The sequence below is a fragment of the Eublepharis macularius genome, chromosome 14 (assembly GCF_028583425.1).
Source record: "Eublepharis macularius isolate TG4126 chromosome 14, MPM_Emac_v1.0, whole genome shotgun sequence".
Classification (NCBI taxonomy): domain Eukaryota; kingdom Metazoa; phylum Chordata; class Lepidosauria; order Squamata; family Eublepharidae; genus Eublepharis; species Eublepharis macularius.
In genome coordinates, this window is record NC_072803.1 from 59722439 (window position 1) to 59746827 (window position 24389).

The following is a 24389-nucleotide window of genomic DNA, read 5'->3' on the forward strand; positions in this document are numbered from 1 at the left end:
GTTCTCAGAAAACTTTATGTCTTCTTATTTGGCACATTGGTGGTACACAGGAATGCATGAAGGGAATCATAGGAATCTGCGTGTCACAGGCCACAGCACAAAGTGCTTAGAAAGGCTGCCCTGAACTTCCCACTGTACGGGGGGGGGGGGGGGAGTTCTTTACATACCTGCAATAAATCCTCAATAATGAGAAACAAAGATTATGCAATCTTTAACAGAGGGTCTTTGACAGTGCCCCAAATGTAGACAGTATATTTAGAAGGCAAATTATGAAACATTTCCACTCAACAGGAGGAAACACACACACAAAGCATTACTTTCTGGGGGAGCTTCTTACCTCGGATGTTTCAGAGGGAGGCGGAAGAGTTCCAAAGAGCGGGTTGGTTAGGTTCTCCCAAAACTTTGGCCTAAAAGTGCAATGCAAAAACATCAGGTTGTTACTGGATACCCGGATCCTCAGGCAAAGGAGGTGGGAATTTGGGTGGTCCTGCTCCCATTCTGCTCCTGGATCGGGGGAGAGGAAGCGCAGAGAGATCACTTCCTTTCTAATCAATGTAAACTGCCCAGGAGAAAATCTGCTCTCTGGTTCAAGTCCAGTTAGGAACTGGGAGGAGCACAGATTAATTTCTTAAGATCAGCCTGCTTCCAAAGTCCTGAGAGAAGCACCTATCCTCATCAAGCTGTCTTCCTCCTCTGAAGGAGAAAATTCATGGAAGCACCAATTCCATCATGAATTCACTATAAGCAATGGCTTTAATTCACTCCCATTTCAGAGTATGTGTTAGTTATAGCAGCAGATCACTGTTTCTTGGTTTCTTGTTTTGTTTTTAAAAAAGAGACAGACACAAGGGATCAGCTGCAGAAAGGAAGCTACGAAAGGAAGAAGTGGGCCCCCTGAGGGCAACAAGGGGCTGAAAAAGGAACCACTCACTTGGTCCGCAGGACTAACATGGCACTGTCGCGTCGGTCCTGCCACAGGGCATGCAGAAAGGCGATTGCTGCTCGGTGCAGAAGGGGTGGGCACCAGTACCGTTCCTGCTGCTTGGAGTCTATCAGCTCCAAGACCACATGAAGGCAGCTCCATTCACCTAAGTTGAATTCCTAAAGCAGAAAGGGGAGGAAACTGAAGCAACAAACTTCAGGCTGAAAAACCTGAGGCAATGCAGGGGGGCAAAATTACAGACCACGCTCTATGTGCAAGAGGTGAAGGGGCCCTAAAGCGGTGTCCCTTTGAACATTAAAAATAGGCAAGTAGACAGAGACAACCCTCTGTGTGCCAGGTTTTGTCCTACTAAAAAGAATGAGGTGGGCTTGAGGGGGTTCCAGTCTCAGTTCTTATGAAATCAAGGCTTGCAAAAATTTTGCACCCACAAGAGCTACGCCCAGATTCTGCCTCCTGCATAGGAAGAGGCACTGAAAACTGTACAAGAAAAAAACTAAGCTCTGAGCATAATTTGTGTATGTTGTGTACACTTGTTTATGCACGTAACAAGTTTCTCATACACATGCAAGGAAGTAATAACAGAGTGAGGAAAAAAATGTATACATCTGAACCCAAATGGCAGAGTGAAGCATTTCTGGAGGAAGTACTCCTAGTGGAAAAGCAGGTGGTGACAGCGGTCAGGAATATTTTTCACCAGTTTTAGCCCTATATGACCTTTTCAGCCCTACACGGCTTGGGGCCAAGCACACCTTAAAGACCCCCTACTCCAATATTAACGTATCTGACCATTATGGGCATCTTCACAGGCCCTCCTTCAGAAGCCCCCTACCATTTGAAGCTTTTCCCAGGGCTTTATCGGAACTGTTAATGGTGAGGAAGTCCTGGACAGTTTGGTTTACTCCTCTGTGCATAGGAATTAGCGTCTAGGCCAGCAGAAGAGGAAGATACTCTCCAATTGTGACGCTTATTCCGCTTTGCCAGAACTAGTCTGGGAACTCCAAAACTGGCCCTCTCCTCTGTGGGGCAGACAGCAGATCTGTAACAGGAACTTCTCTGGTAAGAACCAGTAAGGAGGTATAAAGCAGGAGGCTGGCCTGACTGACTGCCAAGTCTACCAATGCTCCATCTAGGCTGCCCACGCAACAGACATTTCTGGACAAGGACTCTGTGAAAGCCCTGTCCCTCTGGAGCTGCCAGGACCCCTCTCACTGGAAAGGGCCAAATATGAAGTCATGTACATAGCACCATCTTGGAAGCAAGTGGGCTGACCCATTCCTACATCACCACCACCAATAAAGGAGAATTTAAGACTCAATTAAGTATAACACATGCACATCAGAATAAAGCGGCCTTTGTCCCTCAAAACGCCATGTATCAGTGAAATATTTAAAATACTCTAGATCTGACTACTTTATAAACTAGAACAGAGCTGTCTTTCAAAGGCCTTTTGTGGATTTGCTGCTTAGATTCTCCAGTGAATTAAAAAACAGTAGTCATCTATTTGTGAAACTGGTTGTGTAAAATGGATTATCAATAATTTTGGGCTGGCAGATTTTTTCCCCCCAAGATCAAGAGATTCCAGTACTTGAGATACAATTTTTTAAATCAAAGGTATTTTTTTATCTTTTTCCACTGTTTTATTTGTTCTTTATAATAAGTTATTACTGCTACTGTTACTATTGCCCATAAATACTGCCAATAAATAGAGTGTTTTTTAAAAATAAAACTGGCTGTATCTGTACCGAGATTTACCTTGGATCCATCACTCCCATCTTTCACCTCCAAGTTGAGAAACAGCTCGATGAGCCCCGGTTGTGTTTCTACAGCAACTGTGAGGAATTCCAGAATCATGACTTTAATGCGCATGTCTTCAATTTTGCTCTGGAGGCGCGTCAGAAAGGCATCGCGAATGGCTGCGGCATCATTGCCAAGGCAGGCGTAGACAGACATTGGAGCAACCTCGAAAAGGGGAAAGAAAGACCATTCCAACCATTGACAATAATGCCTGCTTGTAATGAAATTATTCCTTTAAACTTCAGATTACTTGAACCTGCTTAGCACCAGCTTCAACTCTTGGGAAACATTTAATTCAAGGCAGAACTGTCAGGCTGTCCTTAATTGTTATGCCTAGATTTCTCCCATACCAAAGGTGAAAGACAACAGCAATGTAAAACAAAGCCATATATAAAATAGGTTGAAATGTCACTGATACATAACAAAGAACTCAACAAAATCTTCCGTCATTAGAGGCATAACCAGACTTAGCAAAATCTAAATGTAACAGCCTTCCATTGCTTTTGAAAGATGCTTAGATCCTGGCAAGTCTTTGGCTAACATAACAGAGGCCAACTTTGGGTGCCAGAACAACTTATGGAGGATGCAGATCTCAAATATGCCAGACCCAATCCATTAACGGCCAAAAAACAAGACCATCGTTTGTGTCCAAAAGGCAGGGAAGTGTTCGCTACTGAATACTCATAATGGTATACAAATAAAAAAGGTAATACAGATTGCTGGAGCATAGAAGCAATGTGCTCCAAGCAGTCCACCAACCACAACAGGCAAGACCTTCAGCGCGCCATCAGCTCCTGCCAAACCTCTCCACACTAAGGTGGAACCACAAAGTTAAAAGGGAAGAGAGAAAAAAAGAAAAAATAAAGAAATATAGGGGAACCACTGAAAAAGCCCAGTCTTCACAGCCACCTGCCTCACCTCTGAATGGGTTGGATCCAGAGTAAAATTTTCCATTAACAGAACAGGGGAGGTAAGTTCTACCTATTGCCTCTTCCTGCTGCAGACCCCTAATTTGTCTTTTATGCTGTTCCTGTGTGTCCCCTGTTCTTCCAAGAGCTTGGGAAGTTCAGCGGGCTGTAGAAGGGGGCACAGAGGAACATTGTTTCACTGATAGCAGTGCCTTTGCATGAAGAGAATTAATTTGGATGCAACCCAACACAAGGGACACAAAAGAGGAGACGAAATGAAGAAGACTGCAGTTTCCGGGTGGGCCAATACAGAGCAAACAGTCCTTTAACCAGGGCTTTTTTTGTGACTGGACCAAGTACAGGCACCTTTTGGGGGGCTCTCCCAAGTCCTGAGGGGGAAATTGGTGCAACCTTATATACAAGTACCAGCACTTTTTTTTTAACACAAAAAAGCACCACCTCTGACTACCAAAGTCCTAGATCACAGGAGGTCAATGTCAGCACCTTAGGGCTGGACTTGAACAAGCTGTCAGCCTAACAAGATCAATGAGCTTCTTGGGAAAAACTCTTACAAAGAGAAACGGGGGCCCTGCTTCCTCTAGCTGGAGGCTAGACAGTTCATAGGATCTCCTCCTCATGTGATGAAGAAATGAGACAAACCACGAGAAGTTCTGATGCAAAGAAATCGAGACTTACTGTGGCCAGTCGCTTCAGGAGCTGGATAGCAAGGCGGGGCAAGGCTGGGTCATGCTTGTGGTAGATGTACTTGGCCAAGACAGCAATCAGGTTGTTCCTGTGGGCACCTGGCAAGAGCCAAGTTTGAACAAACAAAACACAGTGCGCTCGGGCATCTCACAAGAAGGGAGATGTAAAAAAACAAATTACTTCCCCAGACAGACAGCTATTCCGCCTGAATCACAATTTTAGCAAATTATACATGGGTAGCTTATGCTCAGAAATTAGGCACAGCACTAGGGGCTGGACGGTAGAAAGACACATACCATGCTGAGTCAGGGCATGCTCTAGAGGAGACACTACGTTTGAGGGTGGTTTCAACCGGATGACGTTGTTGGTGACCGAGAATGCCAGCTTCACGGTCTGGATCAGCAGCTGCCCCTGCCCCTGCGACTCATCACTGTGTGGTCAGCAAAAACAGCGTCAGAAATGTCATTCGTGCGGTACCTTTTCCAAGACGTGCCAGAAGATGAGAGCAGTAAAAAAAACTGGCTGATCAGCTTAAACCATTATGTGAAATTCTACCCCCTTCTGGCCTCTTCTGTTCCCCGTTAGGGTTGCCGGGTCACAATGCTTCGGTCACAGCAGTGCGGGCAAATTCCCATCTGACCTAGCAGCTTGGTGCCCAAAGGCCCAAACCTCCTCCAGCCTGCCCATTCCACCTCCCCCAACAGCACCATCCCTGTGTACTTTTGCCAGGCACTTCCTCCTCATAGTCCTCTTCAAATCCCTGTGCAAGGCATAAATGCCAGAAAGACAAACGGTCTGGTTCCCTCAGCACCTGAATATTCCTTTCTGGCAAACCAAATCAGCGGCTTCACATACAATACAGCTTCAATGGGACTCTCTTCCCTAATATACATGCAGAGCTTCGTTCGCCCTTCTGATGTCACAGTAATTCTATGAGATATGTCAGAGGGGGAGAAACTTAGCAGCTGAAGGCCTAGCAAGGATATGAGCCATCGCATCCTTTTAAATGAACCTGGAAATCTGTACATGCACAGCAGAAAGCCATGGGTTTTGCTGCAATTCCCAGAAGTCTAGTTTTCCAGCCACCACTATAAAGAGGAAGGCACATAAGCTGAGAACGTTTGGACAGGATACTCTGAAAATTCAAAAAGAGTCCAGTAGCACCTTTAAGACTAACCAATTTTATTGTAGCATAAGCTTTCGAGAATCAAGTTCTCTTCATCAGATGCATGATCGGATCATGCATCTGATGAAGAGAACTTGATTCTCGAAAGCTTATGCTACAATAAAATTGGTTAGTCTTAAAGGTGCTACTGGACTCTTTTTGATTTTGCTACCACAGACTAACACGGCTAACTCCTCTGGATCTGAAAATTCAGACACCAAAATGGATACGTGGATACTGCATTGTGACGGGCACTTTGCAAACATGGCCAAAGAAATGAATGGGCCTGCAAAGCAATGCAGGGCTGGCAGAAAGCCAGTCTCCTTCCGATTGCTAGCCGCTCAGGCCAAACTGATTTCTGGGTCTATGTAGAAAGTCCCCAGTGTTTTCCAGCACTATACTGCTGCCACAAAACATTACTCTGCTAAAAACAAAAAGGAAACTGGGATGATTTGCAGCGGCCCTGCAGATGCTGTCTGGGGCTTTGGGTTCTTTTGTGAGCAGGAAGGGGACACAGAAAACACTGATGTGAGCAGAACAGAGGGGCCGGCGAGAATTCCAAGCAGGTTCACTGCTAAGAAAAAGTCCAACTGCAGGTCGGTCTTTATCATGCTTGTTCCCACTTCAGCATACTGTACTGAGTAGAGATGGGCACGAGCTGAATTACGATTTCAAAAACTCCCCGATTTTGGCGTTTGCTCCATCGTGACTCAGCTAATCGGTTCTGTCCATGGCAAGCGATCCAGTGGTCGGGAGTTTGCTTGTTCGGGACTTGATCGGATGGGTCAGTTTCTGTTCGGAATTGCAGACACTCTGGCGCTAGTAATTTATTCCCAGGGCAACGGAGTCAGGGAAATGAGCTGCGTTTGCCCTCCTTCTGTCGCCCTCGAAACACGAATGGAAGCCCAGCTTTCCTTGATTAGCAGGCTTCCTTCCAACCATGGAGCAGCAACCCAGGGGAGGGAGGGGGAAGGGGGTGGGCACAAAGGAAAGGCAGAAGGCAGCACGGGAGGCTGGGAGGCCGCCTGCGCCATTTGCCTTTCCCCAGGACAAGGGGCACATGGGCAAGCCGGCCGCCCCTTGTCTTGCGGGGCAGGTGAATGGCGCGGGCAGCCTCCGAGCCACTCGCGCTGCCGCCAGCTCCGCAGTGCACTGGGACAGCCGGCTTGCTGCATGGGCGGGGGCAACTGAGGAGCATGCGCGCGTGCGCACGCAAGAGCCTGACTACGGTTGCCCTGGGCGCTGGCCTCCCCGATTCCCGATTGTGGACCGGAAACCAGAGTTGATCATTTAGAATCGGTGGCCTGCGTTCGGCAGCAGCCCAGATCCACGAATGGCTGAATTGGAATTTTTTTTTGGATCAGGCCCATGTCTAGTACTGAGTCCCGCCACTGTACACCATTCCTCAGCAAGATGCCAGTCATACTCAAATCTTTTTCTCCCCATCCCATGCCTCTAAGCAACTAGCTGCTCACCTACTAGACTGCGTGGCCATCACCATATCAATGGTGTCCACACCGATCCCCATTATGTTGATGACGGCCTGTCCTGCTTCCGTGTTGGCCAGGCTGAAGATGCAAAGGGACTGCAGGCTGGGGGCACTGCTGCAAGTCAGGAAAAGAGGTGTTAGCTTGAAGTGGGGAGAGGAGGTCTCCTTGGCCAGCCCCAAGACAATGAGCAAGAGGGAGCCAATTTAACATCACCATGAGGACTAGAAGCTCAGTTCCACTTTGGGACCTGAATATTCACAGAGCTTTGCATTTCTTTGGATAATGTGAGCACATGAGAGTCTAAAAACTTACTTTACCTGCTATGAGGATCCATTTCAGGGCACAGATTCAAGATAGCATGGATCAATTGCAAAATAAGGCATCCTGAAAAACGGGAAGAGTAGGAAACTCTTACCTAGTAAATTTCTGTTCTTCTAGAGAATAGGAGGAAATTCCAGATAGGAATTGGTCCCACCTCCCTTAGACTCCCAACCCTCTTAAGTGCCCTTAGGACCCTTAGACAGAGCACTAGCTACCTCCTACATCTTGATCACTGGAAGAGCAACAGGGAGGGTGGATTAAGGATCCCTCCAGAACAGGCTTAGCTCAACAGAAACCCCAAACAGCTCCGAAAGGTGGGCCACAGCCTGACTTAGTCAGGTACTAGTGCCAGGCAAAAGTTAAGAGCATTTTGGAGAGCAAAAGTATTGGGCCCCTCAGAGAAATCATGCTCACCGATCCGTTCTCTCACTCCATGGGAGTTATAGCGCCATTTGTGGTAATTTGGCAACATCTCCTTCAAGACAAACACGATGCAAGGCACCAAGCCCTGGCTTTGGGTACTTCCAAGCTGCCCCTAGAGAAAGCAGCCAGATGAAACAATCTTTTGTAGCAGCAAACAACAACAGAAACCCCAAGGCAGCAAGAATCAGACAAAAAAAATGCTTGCAGCACCACCCTGCACCAAGTCTATACACCTAAAAATTCGGAGATCTCCCCTCCCTTCCACGGTGTAGCATTATGGGGTTCTGTCTCCCCAGAAGCACTTACCCGGACAAGCGTCATGACTAAATGTAGGAAGGAGATGGTCACACCATATTCACCTTGAGGCTGCTCAATGCTCATAAGCAAGTTGCCATAGCCTCCAGCATTCATTCCCTCTGCACTGCGGAAATCAAACACGAGGAGATGCGGGGAGAAGGTGACCATGTGTGGACAACATGAGACCAACAATACCCAGTGAGAAAAGCAGGTAATCTTAAGCAAAGGCCCGGGGGTATGTACCCATTAACACTTCTATAATATGAACTTCAAATTATACCTATAATGCAAAAAAAAAAAAAGGCCACAGAGATTTTAAAGGGGCTTGCATTTCACGGTGAAGAATGGATAATCCCCCCCCCCCCGCCCCATTTTTCTGCACGTAAAAGGCACACACAGGCCAGTTATCTGCTAAGGATCAGCTCCTGCACAAATGAAACAGAGGCCAGCAATTCAAGTATTCCCACTCCAGAAAGCCTTGAATCAGGTATCAGTTCAACATGATGCCCTGGGTGAATTCGAATCTGTTTCTCCCACAACAAGCAAGATTTCTAAACTAGGACTAAACCAAAATGCAAGATCCCAGTTTGTGGGTGGAAAAACTGCAGCTTGACTTCCCAAACCAGAAAATTTTAATCATGCCCTGTACGTGAGGGGATTAAGGAGAAAGGGCACGGCAAGCACAAAAGCGCAACCCAGGAGTTGTCTGTGACACCTGAATGACACCAATGGAATTTCTTTTCAAGTTAACATGATTCATACTGGGGTATTCAGGCTGCTTTAAAACTCGTAAGATGAAGAAGGGAAATGCAGTTCAAAGACAAGACAGAAAAAACTATGCACGTTCTATTTCCCCCTCCCTTTTCAAAATAGTATTTAAGGAGTCATCTTATTTAAACAGTTCACTAGAACAGCCACAGGAACAGCTCCCCAAAACAGATCTGTTGGCAGGATTACAAAAATCATGAACATATGAAACACCTAGAATGTTCTGATGTCCAATATAGCCACCTATTTAAACAACGAACAAAAGAAGCCAAGGGCTACAGAAGAGTCTAATTACCTGATCATGTGACTCAGACTAGAAACTGGATTAGAAACGAATGGTAAAAATCCTGTATGGTGAAGGTCGGTCCAAACCTAAAAAGGAAGGCAAGCAGTGTATTTGCTGTCAGCACAAAGGAGGTCACTCCAGTAACAGGAAAACGAAGATATGCCCTCACCTTTGCAGGCATCCGGGAAGCCAGGACCGTCAAACAGTTGACACAAGAAGCAATAACATCAACAGGGGGAGAAATCACAGTGGTTAACCTGGAAGAGAGAGAAAGAATTGTACAAGAAGATTTCAGAATACCAAAAGAAAAGGTATTATGATCTGAATACCTATTTTCTATTACGGTTTTATTCTGCACCTCTTCCAAGGAGCTTTGCAAGGCATGCATTGCTCTCCCTTACTCATTTTATCCTCACAACACCCCTGTAAGGCAAGTTAAGCTGTGAGATAAATTGACTGACCCAAGATCACCTCCATAAGCCCATACCTCCCAGATCTTCACTTCCCTAACAGACTTAGGGAACAAAAGTTGTTGTTTATAACTCTGGGTGATTCCAGAGCTGTCAAGGCTACGCAGCTGATTCACCTTTGTAACAGCATGTAGATTCGCGATGTGATGGGCAGGAGGCAATCTGCTATCGACACATCTGTGCTGATGACTTTGTGAACCAGGTCGATGATTGGCTTTACCCTCTGGCAGTGCTGAATTACATCTGAGAAAGGAGATGAATTTATTATTAAATCATGCAGCAAAGATTCAGGCAAAAAAAAAAGACTACAGCTTACTGAAAACATACAGCAAAAAATATGAAAGAGAAAGAATTCTATTACGGGGGGCCAGAACTCAGCGGCTGAGCACATCTCGTGAATGTATGAGATCTGAGGTCCAGCCTCTGACATCTACAGTTGAAAAGGATCTGTGGTAACAAGGCTGGGAACAACAACTGTCTGAGATCAACGATTTTTTAGCTTTTATTTTATTTATAGTCCACCTTTGTCACTGAGACTCAAGGTGGATTACACAGTCAGTTTCAAGGATGCTTCAATAAACAATGTAATGGGTATGTGTGTTATGTGCCATCAAGCTGCCTCTGACCTATGCTGACCCTATGAATGAAAGACCTCCAAAACGTCCTATCATTAACAGACTTGCTCAGATCCTGCAAACTGGAGGACGTGGCTTCTTTGACTGAGTCAAGCCATCTCATTTTAGGTCTTCCTTTTTTCTTTCGGCCTTCCACTTTTCCTAGCATTATTGACTTTTCCAGAGAGTCCCGTCTTCTCATGATATGAGCAAAGTACAATATTCTCAGTTTTGTCATTTTAGCTTCTAGGGAGAATTCAGGCTTAATTTGTCTTTTTGGTCATCCAGGATATCTCCAAAATTCTCCTCCAGCACCACATTTCAAATGAATCAATTTCAAATTTTCAAAGGTTTAAACCAGAAGTGCCATACACGGAGTGGAAGAAATGCTGAATAGAGCATTAAAAGCTCTAAGACTTAAATATTAAACAATATAGAACTACACAGTAGGATTACACTTAAAGCAACAGATAGTACCTAGTAGCACATAGTAGTAAAGTCCATGGTCCCTATCTCATTTCTGATGCATCTCTTTGCGATCACTAACGTACAGAACAGCCCTCAATCACAACACATAGTACTGACACTGACAGATGTTTTGATTTGGTGGGTGTAAGGCCACTTCATCCAGGATGCGGACAGGTGTAACTTTGATCCTATTTGGTAGCACTCCAACATCTCCAAGTCCAGAGACTCACCTGCTGTTGACACAACGTGGAGCAGCATCTCAATTTCACAAGTGAACAATGTCCAACTGCTGTAGGAATAATCCCATCGTACCAAGTAGGCTCGGTCATCCAGCATCACCTGGCCCACTGTTCCCTGAGGTATCCGGAGGTTGGTTTGGCCCAGACCTAAAAGCAGAAGAAAAGCCACAAAACTAAACCTTCACAGGGCTAAAATTTTAGAAGTCAGGATACTCATGAGGAAGTTAGGATACTCATGAATGCAGATTTCAGAAAAGTACAGCCCTCTATAATTTTTTTCCTGTTATATCAAACCAGCTTCACATCTTCAGGGCTGTGATGGTATCTTAGAAAACATACAGACAGGGCTAGCAAGAGGCAATAGTGTTGAATGCTGTTAAGAGTCTCCATGTGCAAATGCAGCTAGGAACTTGATTCCTATGATCTGAGATCTGGGCCCTTACCAATGCAGGGTCCCTTGAAGGAGAATGTTAGTCTTATTTTGTCCTCAAGCATTTCACTTATGTGGTACGATGATTTGTAGCAGGTCAGCTGCAGGTTTTCAGTTTGGTGTACTGGTTAAGAGCGCGGGACTCTAATCTGGAGAGCCGGGTTTGATTCCCCACTTGAAGCCAGCTGGGTGACCTTGGGCTAGTCACAGCTCTCTGGAGCTCTCTCAGCCCCACCCACCTCACAGGGTGTTTGTTGTTGTGGGGATAATAATGACATACTTTGTAAACCACTCTGAGTGGGCATTAAGTTGTCCTGAAGGGTGGTATATAAATCGAATGTTGTTGTTGTTGTAATTATTTCTGTTCTTATAAGATTGGGTTTCTAGACTTACAATTTTCTTTCAGGCTCAGTATTGGGAATGAATTTGGTTTGGTTGATAGCCTTTGCTGGGCAAGGAGTTTGACACTGAGAGATCCCTGTCTTTCGGTGCTACACCTCTGAAGATGCCAGTCACAGCTGCTGGCGAAACGTCAGGAACAACAATGCCAAGACCATGGCAATACAGCCTGGAAAGTCCACAACAACCATCGTTCTCCGGACGTGAAAGCCTTTGACAATATATCAAATTAGAAGTACTTTACAGTGGGGAATTATAAGTACTTTGCAGTGAGGAACTAGAAGTACTTTGCAGTGGTTCCAATCCTTACAGGCAGGATATGGAGTAATGCTGATGCTGCCCAACATAATGGGAAATATAGCAGCTTCAGGGTTTCATCTTGTCTTACTCCATTCTCATCCTGTTCTTACTGAAACTGAGGGAAGGAGATTAGAAAGAATCAAACCTTCTGAAACATTTCTCTGTTTTGGTTTGCAAAACTGGAAGAAATGGAGCAGAGCTAAAAAAAAAACCTGTTTCTACAGACTGGGTAAGACCAGACAAGTGAGAAGAGCTCCTCCCACTGGAAGGAACAGGCTGCCTCAGAAGTTTCTGATTCAGACTGAGTAATGAAACTGCTAGGCATGTCTTACTATATTGCCCTTATTGCGATCTTAGATGTGATTTTAATACTCCTACTCTCCAAAAAATTTCAGGTAGATCCGAGGAATTTCATGTATTTTCTTTGTTATCTCAGACCACGACCCTAGATCAGTGGATGAATGGCCAGATATACGCAGTCGCAAGAGTCTATCGTGGTGGTAGAAAGTGCCATCAAGTCACGGCAGACCCCTTAGGATTTTCAAGGCAAGAGACATTCAGAGGGTGTTTGCCACTGTCTGCCTCTGCATAGTGAAGCAGGTCTTCCTTGGTGGTGTCCCACCCAAATACTAAACTGGGCCAATACTGCTTAGCTTCCAAAATCTAATGAGGTCCAGCTAGCCTGGTCCATCCAGGTCAAGGCAGAGTCTATTGCAGTTTGTTTTAATTTAATGGATTATATTTGCTTATTTTAAAATACTTTATATAACGTTTTTAATGTAACATTTCTGGTAATATATTTATTTATGTGTTGGCCTTTGGCTGTAATAAATCATTCGTTCAGAATGAGTGAGCTTCACATTTTTCGAATTTATGAAGTGCATACACAAGATCTCTTGAACACTTTATCTATTTTCTGTGATTCTCCAATCAAACGTATTCTTGCTCTAGACTGCACACCAGTGCCCTAAAACTGAGATGCTCTTTCTATTTTACTCCCACCCTTCTTTCAAGCAGCTCTTCCGTCATTCCATTTTAACTTCAATACTTTACTTTATTTGGTATTTAGCCCGCCCTCCCCACAAGCGGGCTCAGGATGGGGTACAACATTCATAAAATACATAATTATATAAATACAATTAAAATCATATCATAAAATCATCACTCAGATGGCCTATTGCACATTCCTGCCCTCAAATACAAAGAAGGAGACACCAGGACGGACGAGATGTCATTGGATAGGAGAAGGCGATGGGAGGTTCAGTGATGGTCCTAATACTGGCCTCAACCATATGCCCTCCGAAGAAAGGAAGCGAGGTGGATCCACAGACTTTGTACTGTGGAACCGAAGGGACTGAATATAAATTGCGATTTTACAGCATTTTTATGAAGACTGTCTGAGACTCTGGCACTTTAAAAGATTCGATGGTTGATGGTACTTAAGAATGAGTTTTCTAATCGGCTGTGCTTACACCTGAGAGCGAGCCGTTACCATGTACCTGTTTTGAATGTGTTTAGAACTGTTTTCTGACATGTGAGTATTATGTCATTAGAAACTACGGGATTGTGTGCAAACTTTGAAATTTGTATTTATTGTAATTTTTATGTCTTACAGTTGTAACTGCTTGGAAGGAGAATCCGATACAGGATGGTCAATTGCTAGCTAACCCGTTGCGGTTACATTTTGAATACTTATTTCAGCAGCTTATTCATTGAGTTTATTATTATAGACCATTAATTGGCTTTGTTACTTCTACATGGATTTCTTGTTGCACAAGATGGTGGTTTTTGTTTGAATGTTGTTCTTTGTATTCATAGATTTACTTCATTACTAAGCGTTTGGCTATGGTCACAGCTTAGGTTTCTTTGACTCTTGGGTTGCCTTCCTCCCCACCCCCGCTCGGTTCTGCGCATCGCTACCTGCTGGAGCTACATTGCAACAGGGCGGTCTGGCTTTGCCGAGGCTTCCTTTAAGAGCTTTTTGATTGTTCTGTTTGATTGCTTTTCGTGTTAATTTCTATAAATTCACTGTTAGTAGATTTATATTGACTGTATTATTTATTACACCTTCTTAGTTAGTTGGTCACGTTCTTTCAGATACCATTTGCTTTACGTGACTCTCTCTTTTGGGCTTATTTCAACCATATGCCCGGCAGAACATCTCCGTCTTGCAGGCCCACCGAAATGATACCCGATCTTGGCGAGCCCGAGTGTCTTCAGACAGAGAGTTCCACCAGGTTGGGGCCAGGACCGAAAAAGCCCTGGCCCTGGTTGAGGCCAAACGGGCCTCCCTGGGGCCAGGGATCACCAGCAAGTTCTTATCTGCTGAACAAAGCGCTCTCCGGGGTACATACGGGGAGAGACGGTCCCTCAGGTATGCTGGTCAACCTTGTGAGGCAGGTTAGGATGACAGAGACTGGTCAAAATTCAGCCAGTGAACCTCACCGATGATTTGGGAACCCAGATCTGCCCAGTCCCACTACAACACGCTGATCTCTACTCACCAGCTGCTTAAAGCAACTGAGGCTGCTGCCTTTTGCTTCGTACTTTTTCAGTTATAGGACTGTAAACTGGCTACTTTAAAATGTAATTTTAGATGTCTGGATCCTTCAACTCTGTCAAGCAAGGCTCTTCACACCAAAGGAAAGCCCTGCTGTTAGCAGAATAGGGCCGTAAGTTCCTATCCAATTTTTTAAAAATTCTTTTAGTTTTAAACTGCTTCACAGGTCACATTTTATGCTGGAAGTAAGATACAAATATTTAACTATTTTATTTAAAACTAGCAACCGAACCCATTGTGTGAACAATGAGCTTGAGAGGGGTGCGGCACTGCAGCGGGCTTCTCCGTCAAGGCCGCAGCAGCGATGGAGAAGGCTGACGCACCAGGCCTCCCCACCGCCTCCATGGCCGCTGCTTCTCCATTGCTGTGTTGCTGACGACTCACTGTGCCTGTGCCAGGATAAAAGCTGAGTCGTAAGCAACACGGCTTGCCTTTTATATATTATAGGTAGGTACACCTCACTCTCTCTGTAAGTGATGCCCAAGATCGTTTACAACATTGCATAAAATAAAGCCCCTCCAAAAGCAAATAAAACATACAAAGTAATCACAACATTGCAAGGGTCAGCAACTCTGCCCCGCTTCCTTACCAAGGGGATAGAGCAGCTTTGGTGTCTGCCTCCGCCACAGTGTACCGTCTTCATGAGAGATCACATCAGGCGGCTTGTGCTTATACAGCTCAATATAGAAAGACATCTTATCCAAGAAACTGTACACCTGAAAGTGGAGAGAGACCAGGTTGCCTGATGATGCAGGAAGTTAGCTGAAGACACCACCGCCTGCTTGCTCTTGGAGCAGCTGTGCTGACATGCCCACCTCACCACAGGGACCATGAAATATTTGATTCCTGGTGTGAGAGAATCTTGAGAAGAGGGACAAAAACCTAAGACGTCTTTTGAAGCAATTTCCACTCAATTCTTTTTAGACAGAAATGGCTTACAAGTTACCAGGAACTAGTTAATGCTTTATCAACCTTCCACACACACTTTTCCATCTATTAAACTCTCTCTTCAGAAGTCACATCTACAACAAGTACCTTTTTTGCTGTGGATTTATCCGAAACGAGGGCTGTGAGTAACTGCAAAAGGGGAGACAGCAGGTGAGGGAACATCCCGCATACGCTGTCCAAGATAATGCCCAGACCTGCCGTTGGCTCCTAATGACAGACAAACAAAATAAAGTTAGATAAAGATCTATTCCCAAATACAGTGTTGCCTTGATCCAAAATAAGAATATATTTTTCCTGTTAAGGTCTCTGGCTTTGGGGCACCTTTCTGCTCTAAATCCCATCAACTATGTTGGGAGTGCAGACAGGAAAATGAATAATCGTGTTTTAGCTCCATATCTCCTTGGCCAGAAAAGCTGTTGCTTTGCACATAACACTGCTCTTTCATCAGGACTATTTCAAAGATGCACTCACCACCACGTGCAAAATTAACACACACACGTATTTTGTGAATTTTAATTGAGAGCCAAATTTTTTTCATTACATAATGTGTTAAATTTCTAAATTTCCTTTGAATTTTTTTAAGGAAAGTGGGGGTAGACAAATTTTAATCAAACATGGAATGTCAGACTCACTTTAAATGTTTTTTCTCTTCAGTGGATAAAGATTATTCAGGTGGAAGCATTTTCCATTTTGGCGACTACTTATTTAGTTACTTCATTTATACCTTTCTTTCTCCCCGTTGGGGGCACAAAGTGGCCTACGTCATTCTCCTTGACTCTATTTTATCCTCGTAACAACCCTGTGAGGTAGGTTAGTCTGACAGTGTGCGACTGGCCCAAGGTCACCGAACAAGCTTCCACGGCAAAGTGGGGACTTGAACATGGGTCTCCCAGATCCTAGTCGTAACACCAGACAGGCTTTCCAAGAGGTGCCACTCTTCCACACAGAGGGGAAACCAGACTGGCCAGGAACAGAGATGCCCCCCAAATGGCAATTATGGTAGAGAGGGTTCTGGCAACCTTCAGAGACGCCACCCCACTGCCAGCCACAACTGAGATTGCTCCCTGGCTGAGATTTGTGCCCCTTGTGAGGAAAAAGCCCAGGAACTCCTTCCGCTACTCGTTACAGCCGGCTGAGTTTCCTCTCCTTCCTGCAAAAGATTCAGCCCCGCTGCCAGCAGGAGATTCCTGCTTCTGGATAATCTTCACCACTGAAGAAGAGCTAGTATACGTTTTGTCTTAAGCAGAAGTATAAGGATGGGTACAGCCTTAAATAGTTAACACCCAGGCAATAAATAGGAATCACAAGGACAAAGACTGCATAGTTTTTTCAAAAGATGCGCATATGACAATCTGCAGATCTCTTCTGCCTACAACTTCAGGTTGCTTTTCTTGTCCTGAACATGGAAAGCAGCTTTTTTAAAAAGCAAATAAATATCTTGGGTCAAAATACTGGGATTTCCATCAAGGCTTTGACCAATGGAAGAAAATAAAAGTGCTCCTCCTACTAAAAACTTACAGTCTTCCAGAACAGTTGAGGAATGCTTGATGCAGCTAGCACTTCACAGGCTGTATCAATGATGTCCTGGGGAGGGGTGGGGGGGTCAAAATGAAAAAGACAGAACACACACACCATATTACACACAACTTGCTTATCTTGTTTAGGCCTTGACCCCACTAAACTAGTTTTGAAGACTGTCATAGTTATTTTAGGAAAGAGGCCAAAGAAATGAAATTCCACAAAAGATTTGGGATTTCCAAAGAATTCATTGCACCTTCGCAGTAGCTGTTTCCACCAGGGGTGTACGTATCAAAAAAATGTTTGTAGTAATTTTGTTTCAGGATTTCCAAGAGAGCATGTTTTTCATTATTCTGAATTTTCAGGAGTGTTGTTACCAGTTCAGGATTCCATTTCAAGTACATTTTTCAGATTCCGGAACCATTATTTTTAGTACCATTTCCCCACCCCACCCCCCGACAGACAGAAGGAATGAGGAGGGAGAGAAAGAGAGAGGACTCTTGGCAAAGAGCTTTTTGGTGGTATCTGTGCTCTTTAAATTAGGGCTATTATTTTCTATGGGAAGGCCAGGCCTCTGAAATTCAGAAACCAAGTCAATCCCCAGAGAAAATAATGGCCCTTTAAACTTTAAAGGGCTCAAGTGCTGCTAAACCATTGTTTGCTAGGGCAAACTTTCTCTCTCCCTCCCCCCCCCATTCCTGCACCTCCTGAAACATTCTTAAAATTCCAGAAGATAAATTATCGTTACTCCTGGAACTTTGGCTCAGGTATATCTGAATGCACAACCTTAGTTTCCACCTTCACAAAACTAATTTTCAGTATTTTAGGAGGTGAAACCATGTCAATTAAAATGTTTCCAGCCTGTCTTTATACTCCAAGTTTCAAACTCTAATTCCATTTTTTTAACATAGAGCCTTCAGGATATCCTGAAACAATCTTATTCAAACATACTGCAAATCTTTGTGCCCAGAAGATGAACCTTATTCCAGGCTGACAAGAGGAAGGCAGAATCTTAAACATTAGTGAAATAATTAGACCCAAACCAGCCTTATGACGCTTACCTGTTGATTGCCTAGAGTGTGCAACTCCAGTGAGGTCAAGACAAAGGAAAGCAGACCATAAATACACATGCATGCTGTGCTGGCAGTACACTGCAGAAACAAAGAAAAGGGCTTGTCAGAGAGTGAGAAGGACTCATTCAAAAACCACACAAGTAAAGCTCAGAACCAAATGCTTCTGTTAGCACAACCACACACTCTAAAGCAACAAGTTATTTAAGAAGGATGCTCAACTTTCATAAAAGTCATCTATGATGTGCCTACAGATTCTGTATAAATTTATTTTAAAGTGGCGATATTTAAATGAGGGGTTATAAAAAGAATACAAATCTGTGGAGGACAGGAAATGTACCTCATGCTGATGCTCAACTCACTATCCACTAGTTGTTGTTTTGAGGATGATCGTGATGTCATAAAACTGGATGTGCTACCACTGCCAGGAAGCTGCCACTGCCAGGAAGCTGTAAGCCGCTGTTTAACCTGCAGTGAGTTCTGAAGCTAATGATACAAACTGATCCACCATCTTTATATATTCTGCTCTTTTGCACTTGGCTGCAATATTTTGCACTTTGGCCCTTGGCTCTTTTGCACTTGGCACAGTGAGCTATGCGATTGATAGCTATAAGCCTTGCTGTTTGGAAAGCAGGTGCCCGGCGGGCATTCGAGAATAAAGTTCGCACAACATGCTCAGCAACATCCCTCTTCCAAGGCAGAGCCTCCTAAAAGATCGCAGGAGACTCACATTTTTTCCTCCGCTGCTTAGCGATCGGAGCAGCTTTGTGAGATACTGGAATACATTCAGCTGGATAGCAGTGCTTCCCATTCGCCTAATCACACCGGTTGACTCTTCAGGGCTCACTGTATGGCGGAGCAAAGCCCAGGCCAAGAGAACAGGGGCATGATGGGGGATATCACCAAGTGTTAGCAGCAGGCAATCCATTTCCTGCTCAGAACAGAGAGAAGTCAAGCAATTACAACACGTGGAGAAAGAAGACCGAGCGTGTGAGAAACATAGGTCCAATAGTCATGCTTTACTTTTGTACGCAGACATGACTGTGGGTTTCTGTTTCCTGGGACCAAACTTTAGAGAAAAGCACTTCTTTAAAAATGCTAACAATGATTTCTTGGGTTTGGAGGGCCAGAGACATTAGTCCTATATAAGACTGGGCCTCAAAAAAAAAGCTGCTACGGAGCTAGAGCTTTAAATAGTCCTACCTCTCCAGAAATAAAACTTGGGTTCTAGAAAGGAAGTGTTCCTCCAGATTTGCATAGCGCCACCCACTGAGCATCCAAGAGGAACATCCTCATTTACTGATACAGAGAGCTTTTATGGGACACAAAGATGAGCATTCCTAGGATACCCTTATATTATCACTGTTCTCCATATTTTTTTAATTAATGGTTCATTGAAGTTTTTCACATGGGTAGACAAATACCGTAATTTATGAACACTGAGTGGTACTCTGTACAAACAGCTGCATTAACTAGCTACTGAGTATGGACATAGGACCGACTATAGGTTTACCTGGCGGACCTGCCCACTGGCAGCAAATTTATGCTCTTCTGTTCTATCATCCAATACACGCTCATGCAGAGAGTCAATTTCCATGCCTTCCACAAGAATTAGAGCACTGAAATAGCTGGGGGGGGGGGGGAGAAGAGAGACATAACTAGAAGTGGATGCAATAAGGAAGACCATTCACTTCATATTTCTTCAACCAGTTAATCATTTTACAAAAATGCTACAACTATACAAAAAAATCCAAACAAAGCTAAAAAAGTTTCGGTCTTAGAATCTGATGAATCGGCAAATAAGTGATGGTTGAACTGTCACAAACACTGCTCAGCATCACTGATGGCAGGCGGAAGGGAACTTTTGTTCCTACCTACAAATTTAGAGAAAACATATATGCTTAAGGAAGTGCTTCACATTAAATCCTGGCATTTCCCGTTTATTTTTTTTATTTATGTACATTACTTATAGTTCATCTTTCTCACTGAGAATCAAGGAGGATTACATAAGTGTAATAAATATTATGTACGGTTGGGAAATTCAATAAACAATGCAATAGGCTATTGGTCAGCAGAAAAACAAGCAGCCATCAGATACAGAGCAAAAATAATGCTGGAACAAAGCATAAGCAATATAAACATGACATGTTAAACAATGAAGAAATTGATGTATTGTCGAAGGCTTTCACGGCCGGAGAACGATGGTTGTTGTGGGTTTTCCGGGCTGTATTGCCGTGGTCTTGGCATTGTAGTTCCTGACGTTTCGCCAGCAGCTGTGGCTGGCATCTTCATGAAAATGCCAGCCACACCTGCTGGCGAAACGTCAGGAACTACAATGCCAAGACCACGGCAATATAGCCCGGAAAACCCACAACAACCAATGAAGAAATTACTAGAGGAGCGTACTTACAGCTACAGATAAAGAAGCACAGTACTTTTTCTTAGAGTACAGCCCTCCTATCTGCGTAAAAAAGCCCTCCTGAATAATTCAATTTTGCATAGTTTGTGGAAAGCCAGGACAGTAGGAGCTTTCCTAACCCCAGCAAATGCATATATACAGGCAGTTGTGGATTCTGCCCATTTGCAGGGTGGCACCAGCAGAAGCCCCGTCACACGACTGAAGCTGCCACGGCAGAGAACAGGGATAGAAGTGGTCCCATAGACAGGAGGGATCAAGGCCACGAAGGGCTTTGTATGTGATAGCCAATAACTTAAACTGAGCCCAGTAACTGATGGGTAGCCAATGGAGTGGGATTAATGTACGTATTCCACCTAGCTCCTGAGAATAACCGAGCTGTGGCATTCTGCACCAACTAGAGTCTCCAAGGACTTCAAGGGGAGACAGTAATTTAGCCTCGATGGTGCCACCGCATGGATCCAGGCAGCCAGATTGTCCATGTCAAGGTAGGGGCCATCTGGGCTAGACTGAGTTGGAAGAAGGCATTTTTTGCAGCTGCATTAACTTACTTTTCTAGCAGCAGTGCTGGATCCAGTATAACCTCTAGGCTCTTTACTTGAGTCAACTAGGGTCAACTGAACCCACCAAAGATCAGAAGCACAATGTTCAAAACCAGCATCATTTCTGCCTTGCCTGTGTTCAGTTTCATTTTGTTTGCTTGCAGCCAGTTGATCACAGCAGTCAGGCACTAACTCGAGACTTCTACTGCCTCAGCAGGGGGTTTGATAGCAAAATATAGAGCTGGGTGTCATCTGCATATTGAAGACATCCAATTCCATTGCTACACATGATTTTTTCCTAAAGCCTTTATGTAAAGGGAGATAAGACTCAACCCTGTAGAACCCCACAAGGTAATTCCCACACTAAAGATAGCTGGTATTCAACCACAATCTTCCAAGTTTGTTCCATGAGAAATTATATAAACCAGTCCAAGATACCTTCCGATAAGTACTTGGACCTCCAAGCACCTCAACAGAATGGCACAACCTACTGTATTAAAGGCTGCAGATAGATCCAGGAGGAGCAACAAGCGTGGCCTTTGTCTACATTCAGATAGAGGTAATCAACTTAAAGCCAACAGAGCCATCTCTGTCCCACAGACTGGTCTGAAACCAGACTGGAAAAAAAGATCCATAAGAGTTACCCAATGAGACCTGGAGTTTAAAGGATCTTGGGTATAAAGGCTGGAAGAGAATCTGCTTTGAATTTTGTGAAAATGCTGCCAAATCAGAGCAGACAAAACTGAGTTAGATGAACAGGCCTAGTATGGAGATTCTCAAAGACCTTTCTCCGTGGCTGCCCTTATCTTCGGAGACTTTTCTGTGGTTGCACCCCAATTATGGAACCCTATCTCTAAACACATACACCTTGAATCACCCAACTTGTTCTTCAGAAATCAGATGAATATATTTAGGGAAGGAAGTTTGTCCCACTCTCCTAAGCCTTCTATGATTAGCTTAGGACAAAAACAAACCCAAATGGCTTCCTCTGCTGTTTTAAAATTGCTCTTTAAAACTGAAACCGCTTCTTTGATTGACTGATTGGATCTTTAATATGATGCGCTGCTACTGTTTATTTGGTTAATTGTAATGTTCGCTATTTTATCATCTTGGATTTTATGAACTTGTGTTAGCTGCCCAAGTTTGGTGGGAAGGAAGGAGACAAGTAGATCAAATGTCTGATAGAGCAGGAGACAGCGTTGTATGCACAGATTTTGGAAACTTCCTGCCAACCACATCTTCCCAGCATGTCCATGTGTGGCAAAATAGATGAACATATGACTTGCACGCATGACTATGTACTTCATTTTCCCATATATCCACTTAGATAAAAAGTCATTTTCACTTTATGAAGCAGCTCTTGGAAACAGGTTTGTTTCACAGGTTTATTTCAAATAGAGCATACTCACCCAATACGATCTACAAGGTGGTCCATGCTTTCGTCAATCAGATGCCTGTTGGTCTGCCTGGAGCCAAACCCCTGGTCTTTGAACATCTTGGCAAAAGCCAGCAGTTCCTCAGATGCCATTTCAAAATAGGCATAGTAAAGAAAGATGATTTCCAGCAGCATGGACTGCTCACGGAGGCACTGCACAAACCAGTGAGATACTTGCCGCTCTGTCTGTATAAGAAGCAGAGGTTATGTTATTATATAGTTATGGGGAAGAAATGTTACTCAATGGAAGAGCACATGCTTTGCATGTGGAAGGCCCCAGGTTCAATCCCCAGTTAAAAGGATATTAGACATTAGATATTTGGAAATCAAGACCCTAGAGAATTACTGCCAAGGGAAAGTATTTATTTAGTTACTACATTTATACTCCATCTTTCTCCCCAACGGGAAACCAAAATTGCTTACAACATTCTCCGTTTATCCTCACAACAACCTTGTGAAGTAGGTTAGGCAGAGAAAGCAAGAGAGAGAGAGAGAGAGAGAGAGAGAGAGAGAGAGAGAGAGAGAGAGAGAGAGAGAGAGAGCATGTCTGGAGATCAACTGAAATTCTGGGAGAACTCCATACTCCATCTGGAGGTTGGCAACCGTAACAAGCAGTCTAACTCAGTATATGGCAGCTTCATATGCAGTGGTCAGGTAAGCAGGCATGTACAAGTACTCCAAAGTACAAAGAAGAGGAGGAAAAATTAGGTTCCCCTCACATACAATGTAATGTTTGCATCATCTAATGCATCACGTTAATATCTATGCTTCACTTCAGTTCTATTTTAAGTCCCAGTGAGAAAGGAGAACTATAAATAATGTAAATAAAATAAATAAATACAAAGGAAAGCCAAAAGATCAAACCATGTAAGAGATAGCAAGAGACACGTCACACTCCTATGCAAAACCCAAAAAAATACAAACAAATAATACAAGATCCAATCAGTACGAATGTAGCAAGCAAGTAATACCGCCAAAGACAGACTTAACAAAGCCATGGCATATACACCCCACTAAGGAGGGTCAGTGTCCTCCTCTTTTTAAGTAGTATATTTTTAGTCCCCCCCTTCCTCCAAGTAGCTCAGGATGGCCTGCAAATATACATATATTACTGTAAGCCACTTTTGTGAAGCAATTTCTAGCTGAAAAGCAGAGTGAAAAACATACAACACACAGCTTTGCTCATTGCTGGACAGAGAAACAGAAGAGTTTAAGACAGGCAGTTGATTCTGTGCAATGCTAAGTATTGCAGACGATGCCAAAGATATGTTAACAGGTACTTCATTATTTGGAACCCAAAATCCTGCAGTAACCATCTTTCAAAGGTATACCGTCCCTGATGATTTACTAGAGGCTTCAGGGGATAATTCTCAACTCAGGGACTGGATCTATAATGCTGATGCATGGACTGATCGATCCTTAATACTAAAATCTAAGGCTGCACCTTGGTACAAATTAATTAAATCTGACTATTTTAGATCTACTTACTCAGTTAACATTTCCACTTACAATCTCAGAGTGTCTCTTACCACCGTGTGATTTCAAACCATGCAAACACCCCTTTTGGCTGGCTGCTGCTCTCACATCCCACTGGAACACTGTGTTTGTATCTGTGGGTCACTTGCAGTTGAGGATCTGCCCCATTACATTATTTCCTGTCCGCTATACAGAGCGTCCAGAGACAAATTTCTGGCTGATATTCTATCTGCCATAAACGCATATCCTGAATCTGAGATCATGTTTCTATTATCAGATAATGATACTTACGTATCCTACAGAGTCTCTGAGTTTGCCCTCGCAGCCAAGAAGATTAGATCTAGGGCGGCATTGGCTGAGGCAGTTTCATGATCTTTTGATCGGAATAGTCTATTTTATTTTTT

General features: G+C 43.9%; 1 protein-coding gene across 1 annotated transcript in view; it reads right to left on the reverse strand.

The window, feature by feature from the left end:
* NUP188 (nucleoporin 188) overlaps positions 1–24389 on the reverse strand; it is a 51961-nt gene that overhangs the window by 16762 nt on the left and 10810 nt on the right. Inside the window, exons 9-28 of the mRNA XM_054998477.1 lie at positions 22484–22695; positions 19630–19744; positions 18847–19047; positions 18108–18197; positions 17047–17112; positions 15616–15735; positions 15170–15296; positions 10883–11038; positions 9687–9813; positions 9270–9357; positions 9110–9186; positions 8056–8170; positions 7741–7861; positions 7323–7389; positions 6991–7119; positions 4647–4780; positions 4342–4448; positions 2696–2902; positions 932–1101; positions 338–407 (exon numbers count right to left, since the gene is read on the reverse strand). Of these exons, the coding sequence (XP_054854452.1) occupies positions 338–407; positions 932–1101; positions 2696–2902; positions 4342–4448; positions 4647–4780; positions 6991–7119; positions 7323–7389; positions 7741–7861; positions 8056–8170; positions 9110–9186; positions 9270–9357; positions 9687–9813; positions 10883–11038; positions 15170–15296; positions 15616–15735; positions 17047–17112; positions 18108–18197; positions 18847–19047; positions 19630–19744; positions 22484–22695 (2499 nt within the window). The remainder of the gene's footprint in view (positions 1–337; positions 408–931; positions 1102–2695; positions 2903–4341; positions 4449–4646; positions 4781–6990; positions 7120–7322; positions 7390–7740; positions 7862–8055; positions 8171–9109; positions 9187–9269; positions 9358–9686; positions 9814–10882; positions 11039–15169; positions 15297–15615; positions 15736–17046; positions 17113–18107; positions 18198–18846; positions 19048–19629; positions 19745–22483; positions 22696–24389) is intronic.